Source organism: Habropoda laboriosa, unplaced genomic scaffold, assembly GCF_001263275.1.
Source record: "Habropoda laboriosa isolate 0110345459 unplaced genomic scaffold, ASM126327v1 scaffold5, whole genome shotgun sequence".
Classification (NCBI taxonomy): domain Eukaryota; kingdom Metazoa; phylum Arthropoda; class Insecta; order Hymenoptera; family Apidae; genus Habropoda; species Habropoda laboriosa.
The window spans coordinates 4,998,137-5,008,398 of NW_017100161.1; the positions used below are offsets into that span (position 1 = coordinate 4,998,137).

The following is a 10,262-nucleotide window of genomic DNA, read 5'->3' on the forward strand; positions in this document are numbered from 1 at the left end:
CATGTGTCTGTCGTTTATTTGCTCTCGATCGTGCCACGTGTGGGGTGACAGCTCGCCGAGCGAGGTACCGTGATACCGAGAGACGATCATTTCATATGGGATAGAGGCGAGAGAATTATCGGTGTAACAACAGAAACAAACTGAACGACGATCGATGAAAAATCAGAGAAAATAAATAAATAAATAAGCTTCCACGCTTCCCACACGTGTCTTTAATATATACACAAGCGTATATACAGCGAATCTCGGATGGGTAATCGTGGAAACGTGGATCGTTGTAGGAGCAAATAAAGATGACGGAGCTTGAAGGAAGGCGGTGATAATTGATAATTTATACAAATTTGAGAAACGACACGCGGAAACGTACACACGAATTCACGACAGGTATATAAAAATTCTGGCGAGTGTGTGAGAGAAAGAGAGGGTGTAGGTGAATGGTTTTGGTGGTGGTGGTGGTGGAAGGTATGTGAAAAAACACGAACGGATGAACGGAGGCACGAAGGTGGCGAGGACTTACCAGCCAGATATCGTGGGACTTATTGGAGGTGTGCAGGTGCAGGGCAACATTGTTCGCCCCAATTGATCGGGTGACACCCTCTCGGACCACCCGGATCAGCACCGAGGTTACCGAAGGAGAAGAGGGCCCGCATCCTTTTCGGAGTCGCGCTTCCGTCACCTATCTCGGGGTTGCGCCACACGGGGCTCCAGTTGGCACTGAAAACCAACACGTTCCGATTGGCCCCGGATACGGGATACACACTTTGTCTTTTTTTTTTTTCTTTCTTTCTATGTTTTCTTGTTCCCTCCATTTCGATGTTTGCTTGTTAACTATCTAAGAGCATCACGATCACGTATACAAAAGCAATATTAAACTCGAGAAGAAAATGCAAGACGTTCGAAGTGAACGAGACGAGCTTGTTGAACGCGAGCAATAAATCACGGAGCTGAGAAATCGGTTCTTACGACAACAAATATATATATATATATATATCGGTCCATCTTCTCTAATCTACAGTCTCTCCCTCTCTCTATATATACAATATAGATCATTGACGAGAGAAACGGCCATTAGGGATCTTGGATCATCGTTACGCATGCTTTTGCCCACTCACTTTTTCCCTTGCCTTTCTTTTCTCTTCTTTTCTTTCTCTTTTTCTTTTTTTTTCTTTTTTTTTCTCTTTTTTGTTTTCTCGAGGCTCCCTTTGTATCTCGTTCCCCCTATCTTTTATGCTTGACATATGGCAATTCGTGTTTTGCCTGTTGTTTCTTATTTTGCTCTCTCTCTCTATCTCTGTCTATCTGTGGTTTGCCTCTGTGTGATTTTTACGGTACCGCCACCCGACACGGGGTAGAGGGTAAGGATGGAACGCTTCGAAAATAGGATCCGTGCTCTGCAACGGAGCAAGACCAAACGACCAAACAAAAGAAAAAAAAGAGAAGCTAAACGGAATTAGGTGTGTACCTAGAGATCGGGGCAGGAAAGCCTTGTGCCGCACACGCCAGCGCCAGAGACTCGCCCTCTACCCCGCGGTACTTATTAAGGCCGTCTCCAGTCCCTTTTGGGGCAGTACGACCGGACGGTTCTGGAAGGATATCATTCATTGCCCAGAATAACTAACTCGTCCCCTTTCCTTTCATTCTCTTCTACATTTATTCGTAATTAGATTCGTTTCACTTTTAATTCATCAATCGATGTACAAAGAGATCTGCGAGAAAAAGGCTCCAGGGTGCGTTTATCAAATCTCTTCGTCGACTTGCAATTTAACCGATTCTGACGCATTCGCTACCACCGCAAAATTCATATACGTAATTAGTAGATAAATGCTCGATAAATTGATGGCAGCGAACGAATTAGCACACGCATATCAAAACCTTCTTCTCGCGAGAAATGAAACACGTTACGTACCTCGTCCTCTCTCCTCCAACGGTTAGTATCTTGAGTAGACCACACTTAAACAACGCATGCCACTTACCTCGTTACAGCCTCCCCCCTCGATGGTACAACGGGTCTCGTGAAAAATCGTACAGACGTCAACCGATCCGACTCATCGACGACGACGACGACGACAACTTTCGTATAAACCAGGGGAAACGACCGGGGGAAAAAGGAGAATGTCTACCTTGTGACGGGCATGGGGAACCCTTGAAACGAGTGACTTAACGCGATATCCTGACCTCTAGGAGCCAAAACCACCTCCGACGTGAATTTCTTGCCCGAGGTGCGCGGAGCTATCTTCGTGGTACCCTCTGAAACGCGATTTACAACGTATTCTCGAGACAGGGACGGGAATACCTTGTCACTGGGACAGGAAATCCCTGGGTGGAGCAGTCCAGAGCCGCCGTCATCGTCCTTGGAACATCGATTAACTTTCCACCTTCGTAACGTTCACCAGCGATTCGTGGTTTGACGTTACCAGTCGGCTCTGTAAGCGGCAAGAACGCGTCTGAGACGGCGCGTGCCACGCGATACTGATCTCCCTCTTCGACTACGCGAAACAATGGGAGGAAACGACGCAGAAAATGGCCGATTACCCGAGCAGGATCGCCACCGCCTGAGGTAAAACTCGCAGAATCCCGTCGTTTACGCTCCTACGTGGCCGTACCTGAACGTGGGGGCTGGAAAGCCTTGAACAGGACACGGCAGACCCACCGTTCGTTCGACTAGGATGATCCTCTGTAGTCTGTTCACATCCTTGTCCCGTACGTTTGGACGCACACTACCCCGTGGCTCTGTAATAACGGGGGATGTCTTGTCGTCGTTGTCGAACGCGTCTACGATGCACGATAACGCGGTGGATCGCAAGGAAGATGATAGACGTGAAGATAATGACCGATCTACAGAGGTGAATGAACGGAGGAATAGGCGAATGGGTTCTCCGAGGATGCTCACCTGTACAAAGGCGAAGGACTGGCCTGAGCCTCGCACAGTAGCGTCAATGGTTGACCCTGGATATTTGCCAATCCTTCTAATTTCGACCTAGGCGGCAACCGAGGAGGACTACCCCCGACCGGTTCTAGAAAGGAAAACGAGGAAACCGCGTTCAAGCGCCAGCGGATCAATCGATATCTTCACGTTTCTCTCTCGTGGCTCTGCAGTCCATCGCCCTAGCATTTCCGTTCAACAACGTACAAGAAATAGCAATCGCGAAAGAAGACCTTCCTTTTTCTCTCTCTCTCTCTCGTTCGTCTGTGACCAAGCGTACCTGAAGATAGGCAAAGGATGAGCCTGAGCCTGACACAACATGGCGGTGGCTGTTTGAATAGGCAACGAGAGGACCGTTATCTTAGCCGTGGGTGGCACCTTGGGTGCTGCGCCGCTGACCGGCTCTGAACGGAAGAAACGAGAGATCGAAGGTGTGTAGAGTTTCTCAAAGGATCGTTGGTAAATACCTAAAGGCTGGAAGAGGGTGACCCTGCGCCGGGCAAAGCATCGTTACCGGGGTGGCCACGTAGCTGGCGAGGACGTCGTACTTGGCAGTGGACGCGACTCTAGGCTTGGCACCGTTTACAGGCTCTACACAAGCGGCGAATTAATGGAACCTGATGAATGAACAAGCCCCGAGGGAATAGTTCACTGACCTAAACGTGGGAGCAGGGAATGCCTGGGCGTCGCATAGTAAACTGATCTCAGCTTCGCTCGCCACCTCGAACGAGTCAGACTTCGCAGACTTCGGGAACTTTGGAGACACACGACCTGCCGGCTCTGACATTCACAAAACACGTTACTTTCCTCCACGGATACTTGCCCCCTTTTTTTATGGAACGCGCCACCACCTCGTACATCCCATGAAAACGTGAAAGATCGTCCAAAGAGAGAAAGAATTACCTGTTAGTAGGGGGTGGCGAAGCCTGAGCGGCACAGGTGAGCGCTACCGGGAATCTAAAGTCGCTCTGAAAGGCTGGCGCCTTGGATCCCACGGGCTCTAGATCAAATGTACGCGAGACAAACATGTCTAATTGAGGACGAAAACGTTCACCATTTACCTGAACGACGGAACTGGGAAACCTTGTGCGGGACAGAGCAACGTAGACGAGCTTCCCGATGCACGGTCGAACAAGTTCACGCGATCTCGCTCGCTAGAGAATTTTGGCCCTTTCGCTCCAAGCGGCTCTGGCAACGTAACAATCGTGCACACGCTACGTGACTGCAGGAGCTTGGACTGATAATAAACGGTGAGAGAAAAGAGCACATCCTCTCGAGTAAAGAGAGATTTCCGCTTATTCGATGAACAAAATGGAATTAAACCGAGGAGGATCGATAAGAAGGACAGGCTGGTGTGTGTGACTCGAGTACCTGAACGCTGGTACCGGATGACCCTGCGCTTGGCACTGCATCGCGAATCCCGACGAGACTTTGGTCTTCTGCCATCGTTTTGCGTCACCGGCTATCGAGGGCGCCTTGCTCTGTACCGGTTCTGCGCCAGGCGAACAATCGAACACGTAAAAAAGAACACCTGAACATCCTGAATTCTTCCAATAATTTCTAACGTGAACTATATGTATACGTATGCTTCTATTCTGAGATGGAACATCGTGAAAAAGGAGATCCATCGGTGGTTCCCAATTTACCTGAACGTTGGAACAGGGTAAGCCTGCCCTTGGCAGAGGATCACGATGTGCGTGCCGTTTCGCCTCTCCATGAGACTCCCTTTTTCACCGAGAATCGACGGTGCTTTGCTACCCACCGGTTCTATCGAATGGGAAAAATACATACTATACACTGCGAAGCTACCTCTCGATCTCGTTTTACCTATAGTTGGGTACAGGATATCCCTGAGCTGGGCACGTTAGTACCAGGCTGGATCGCGTGCTGATCTCTTTCCAGCCGCGTTTCATTTCTCCGATCAATGCGGGAGCTTTGCTGCCAATGGGCTCTAGGCGACACAAAAGGTAAAATTTCGAAAGATGGAACGAACCGTATAGGAAAATGGAGGTTTACCTAAAACTGGGCACGGGATGACCCTGCGCCGGGCAGAACAGAATGACCGTCGACTCGCAGGCCTTTTCTTTCCAGCCACCTTTCAAGTCGCCTGTCAACGCTGGCGCTTTGCTTCCAACCGGCTCTATTCACATACACACACATACACACAGAGCAATAGGTTTCAGAGGCCACGCAGGTGCAAACTTTTTAGACAGAACTGGACGAGTGTTTACCTAAAAGAGGGTACAGGATGCCCCTGAGCTGGGCACGAGAGAACAGCGCTGGATTTTGCTCTCTTCTTCAGCCAACCACCCCTCAATTCGCTCGTGAACGCCGGAACCTTGGTCCCTATCGGCTCTACGAATTATTTCATCGTGTGCACATGCGATCGTGAAATTGGTGCTCCCGACGATTCCGCATTAACATTGTTAGTTTTCGAACATTCGACCAAGTGAGATTACGAACGAGAATATATAGCGTTTCAGATCGATTTAGTCACAACGAGACGTTAGTCTATCATCACGTGTATAGTCGTAATCTTGTAAGAATTTACCTAAATGAAGGCACGGGATAAGCCTGCGCTGGACAGAATATCACGACACTGGACCTCGCGGCGACCTCCAATATCATTCCTTTAACGATCCCCATCAACGCTGGCGCTTTGCTCCCGACTGGCTCTAATTAGATGCAAAACAAGGAAGCTGTCAGCAAGATAATGCCCGCCGACGCAAGTATTCATCGGTTACGTAATTGATCAGATGGAACAGGGGACCCTCGATTAGAAGGGATTAAAGGGAAGAACACAAGCGATAGGAGAGAAAGTCATCGACGAAACTAATACCGTCTAGACTCCGGTAGACCATATACGTATATGCACAACAGTTTCTCCCAGTAGTCTTGAATGGCTCATCGATGAACGAGAGTTGAGTGTCTTTTTTTCTCCTCTGCTTTCTTCTCTAATTATTGTTAGAGGCTTTACCTAAATGAGGGTACAGGGTATGCCTGCGCGGGACACGGCAGCACTGCACTGGTTCCTGCTCCTTTTTCCAGCCAAACGCCCTTCACGTCCCCCGTGAACGCCGGTGCTTTGCTGCCGACCGGTTCTAACAATGCACAGGCGGATGAGCGGGGCCGGAATTAATTGTTCCACTTTGAGGAGGGAAGCAAAAAAAAAAAAACGGGGGGAGCTCTCTGGACAAGCACAGAAGCGACTTCACAGAAGGGGGGCAACGAAAAGAAGGCCAAGGCAACATAATAGAAACAATTTGGAGCAATGAGTGCACTTCAGTTTTCACCGATTGCCGAACAATGAGCGTTGTGCAGCTGATCGAATCTGCCTCGAAAGTCCGTGTGTTTAAACGAACAACGCGTTTAATTAATAAAAGTCGACACAGGTAGCGGATGTGTAAATGACGGCACAGGGTACCCTTGCATGGGACAGAAGAGCACCACGTCGCTCGCCGCTTTGTTCTCCATCCAAACGCCCCTCAAAGTGCCCATCAGCGCTGGCGCTTTGCTGCCAACCGGTTCTAACGAATCGCACAAAGACAGAGGGCCATGCTGTAGAGCCAGATGCTCTTTAATCATCTTCCAAAAAAACCGATTATCCGACGATTCAGGTGCGAAGGATACCGATTATTCGGGTAGTTTAAGGAAGAACAAGTTACCTAAATGAAGGCACAGGGTACGCTTGCGCAGGACAGAGGAGCACGAGACTGGATTCTGCTTTGTTCTCCATCCATCCGCCCTTCAAAGTGCCCGTGAACGCTGGCGCTTTGCTGCCGACCGGTTCTAACGAATTTCACAAAGACAGAGAGATCCATGCTGTGAGCGGGAAGCTCTTTGACTAACACCCAACACCGATTACATTTTTCGCGGTGTCTATTTTGTATATACCTATGGGATGGAACTGGGAACCCCTGAGCTGGACAGAACAGTGTGAGATCTTGGCCACTCGAACGATCGAACCAGGATAGCTTCGTGTCACTTGAGAACTTTGGCTTCCTCGTGGCGACAGGCTCTGTCAGGGATTAGCAAAAGCATGGATGAAGACCGTCTTCGAACAACCAGGCTTACTATTTTAGCGGACTAACTGTATCCGGTTACAGAACACGATACTCGCGTGGAAACGAGCTTTTGCACCTGACCGTCGCCACTTAATGAACTTACGGAATCATCATCCCGTGAACGAGCGTGAATCTTTTCTTTTCTTTCAAACTGCTAAGTCTGTAAAAATACTCGAGGCTGATAATCTTCTCGACGTTTTTCCACGATAGATCTGATCGATGGATATTTCGCGTGATCAGAATCACCAGGTTCTCGATTATCCAAGGTGAGAAAGAACGTACGAAGAAGAATTGCGAGTTCTTTCAGATGATTAGCTAGGTAATTTGACTTGGTCACGGCTACTTTATTAGAACGTCGAGAATCAATCATGGGACAACGATTCTGTCTATCCAGGCGCGATAGTCGATGCCTTTGAACGGATAATTTAGTACCTGGTTATGGGAACAGGATGCCCCTGGGCATTGCACGGCATGCTCACTTCCGAGCCCTCTTTACGAAGGAAGAAGAACGACTTAACGTCTCCGACGAAAGCGGGTGCTTTGATCCCCATCGGTTCTAAGCAAGGGAAATAACGAAGTCACGCGGAATACCATTACATTTGCTTAGCTGCTATTCCCTTGGACAGGGTTCCCCTTTTTCACCGACATTCGACGCTTCGTTTCTTATAGAGAAGCCGTAGAGGAGAATAAAAGAAAAGGCTTTCGTAGGGATCAAGAACTGTCGCATCCTTACGACGGTACGCACTCGGATAAAGTGCATTCTTACGTGAGAACACTTGGAATAATTTAGCAAGAGTTACATCGTCAGTTTTGGCAACGCGTATTATAATTTCTCAGTGTCGTACCTATAGCGAGGAGTAGGATGACCCTGGGCATTGCACAGAAGACTAATGTCCAGGTTTATTCGTCGTTGCAACAGGGAGAGTTTCGGATCCCCGGGAAAAGCTGGCGCCTTGCTCCCGACAGGCTCTAAACAACATTGACGCTCGATTATTCCGACACACGCGACAGCCGTTTATCGATAAACGTGAAACGAGTTTCGCCGAACGACAGAAACCGATAACTAATTCAACAACCAGCCAGAGTCGTCGGTTTTCGCGGCTGGAATTTAATCGATTCACACCAGCTTGAATTTTTCTCTTTTTTTTTTTTTACCTAGTAGTAGGCACAGGGCTTCCCTGCGCGGCGCAAAAAATGGCGATGGGCTGATCCTCGGATCGTCTGATCGTACGGCTCAGATCGTCCGATGTTAATCGAGGCGACCTTGCTGCCACTGGCTCTGAAATCGATCGTTTCACACACGTGTTCGACCGTGATGAATTTTTTTCTCGAGTAACCTAGGATTGATTTTTCTTTTTTTTTTTTTTACCTGGTGTTTGGCACGGGGAATCCCTGAGCGCTGCACGCTAGCACCACGCTCGTGCCCTTGCGCCTCGCGAATTTACTCAGACTATCGTCGCTGGAGAAGATCGGCGCCTTTAATCCGACCGGTTCTACGAAAGACATTGCCCTCGCGAATTTTTTTCTCTCTCTTTTTGTAATAGGATCATCGATGCGTATATGCTCTTCTTTTTTTTTTTTTTCTATCGTGAAAGATTCTAAAAAGTGTCGATGACTGATTACCTGGTGTTTGGCACGGGGAATCCCTGAGCGTTGCACGCGAGCACCACGCTCGTGCCCTGTCGCCTCGCGTAAGCGCTAAGACTGAGATCGTTGGAGAAGATCGGCGACTTGAATCCGACCGGTTCTACGACAAACACGGAAAACAACATTCCCCGGAGAAACGAGCACGAATAAATCAACCAAACTGAATGCCCACTAATGCTACGAAAATAACTGGACGACGCGTCTCGAAGTTATATACTAAGTTGATCGTAGCCAAGAGGCATGAAACGTTTTAAACGAGAGTGTAGCAGCGTGCAATATTCCAAAGCGACACGCGATATTACCTGGTGGTTGGCACGGGGAATCCCTGAGCGTTGCACGCGAGAACCACGCTCGTGCCCTTGCGCCTCGCGTATTTACTAAGGCTATTATCCGTGGAGAAAATGGGCGACTTGAATCCAACAGGTTCTAGAGAAAATATTCGCGACACCGGCAGTGTTACGTTTCAATTTTGTGTGTACATGTACGAATATCGATCGTTTTCGAAAGTGTTGGTTAACAGAGTTTGTTGGTGACAGAGTGAAATTAGAATTAACAGACAGGTGTGTTAGCCGCGAAAGCCGAACGTGTCGAGTCATTCGAAACCAACATTTGTACCACTGGGAAATTGTATCGACCACGCGACCGTGCGTCCGCAGATTAAATATCGTCTCACCTCGAAAGTGGAACAGGGTAACCTTGCACCGGACACATCAAACTCACTTCGCCGGTAGATTTCCCCTCCATGAACTCGACTTTACGCACGTAGGGTAGTTTTGGCTTTACGCTAGAGGTAGGCTCTGGGAACGACAATAGGAAAATTCACATTACACCTTTGACGCCTTGTTTACTGACCGTTTAATGGGAACAGGGAACCCCTGGGCGGGGCAAGTCATCGATAGGGCTGTAGAGGTCGGCGTTGGTCTCACCACCTTTATGTCAGCGTTCGTGAACTTTGGTTTTGCGCTGGACACCGGTTCTGACCAACAGAGCGGTTATGTGTATTCTGTGAGACAGCTTTCCTCATGCTGGAACTGGGTAACCCATCGGTTCGAGTGGAAGACAAATCTGTTCTCCAGTATCTTTCGAGCTGTTCGATCGAGCGACGAGTTCGTTCACCTTTCGAGAAATGCTAATTCGAACTGTACACAGGTAGATGAAAAATGGGGGAGAAAAAGAAGGAATAAAAACTGGTCGCTCAACCGAACATTTCCCCTTAACACTTCCTCGATCACTACCAAAGTAAACGTACACTCTAATCGATGCTTGAACGAGATCAAAAGAGCATCTTTCCTATTTTAATACCTGAAAACCGGAACTGGGAAGGCCTGAGCTGGACACGGCAGAGTCAAAGGCTTCTCACGTTGCACCGTATACGTGGTATAGGTACGCGAATTTTCCGTCATGGGAAACTTAGGCCTCGTGCTGGTCACAGGTTCTACGAGAAGATCTCTCAATCACCAAACCGTAAAACTCCTGATACACTGGGACAGGGGCCCTAATTATCGACCCTACCGATTGTCTCCGTTAATTCGCCGGGCACATCCAGCCAATTGAACCGCGATACCATCGAATCCAGAGAAAAGAACGAGCACACAGGCGAGAAGTGCGATATCGATTAAACTATTCAC

The 10,262-nt window shown here is 48.6% G+C and overlaps 1 protein-coding gene across 1 annotated transcript in view; it reads right to left on the reverse strand.

The window, feature by feature from the left end:
- Positions 1-10,262, reverse strand: part of LOC108578417 (Down syndrome cell adhesion molecule-like protein Dscam2) — a 58,028-nt gene that overhangs the window by 25,545 nt on the left and 22,221 nt on the right. Inside the window, exon 7 of the mRNA XM_017941742.1 lies at positions 3,204-3,327. Within this exon, the coding sequence (XP_017797231.1) occupies positions 3,204-3,327 (124 nt within the window). The remainder of the gene's footprint in view (positions 1-3,203; positions 3,328-10,262) is intronic.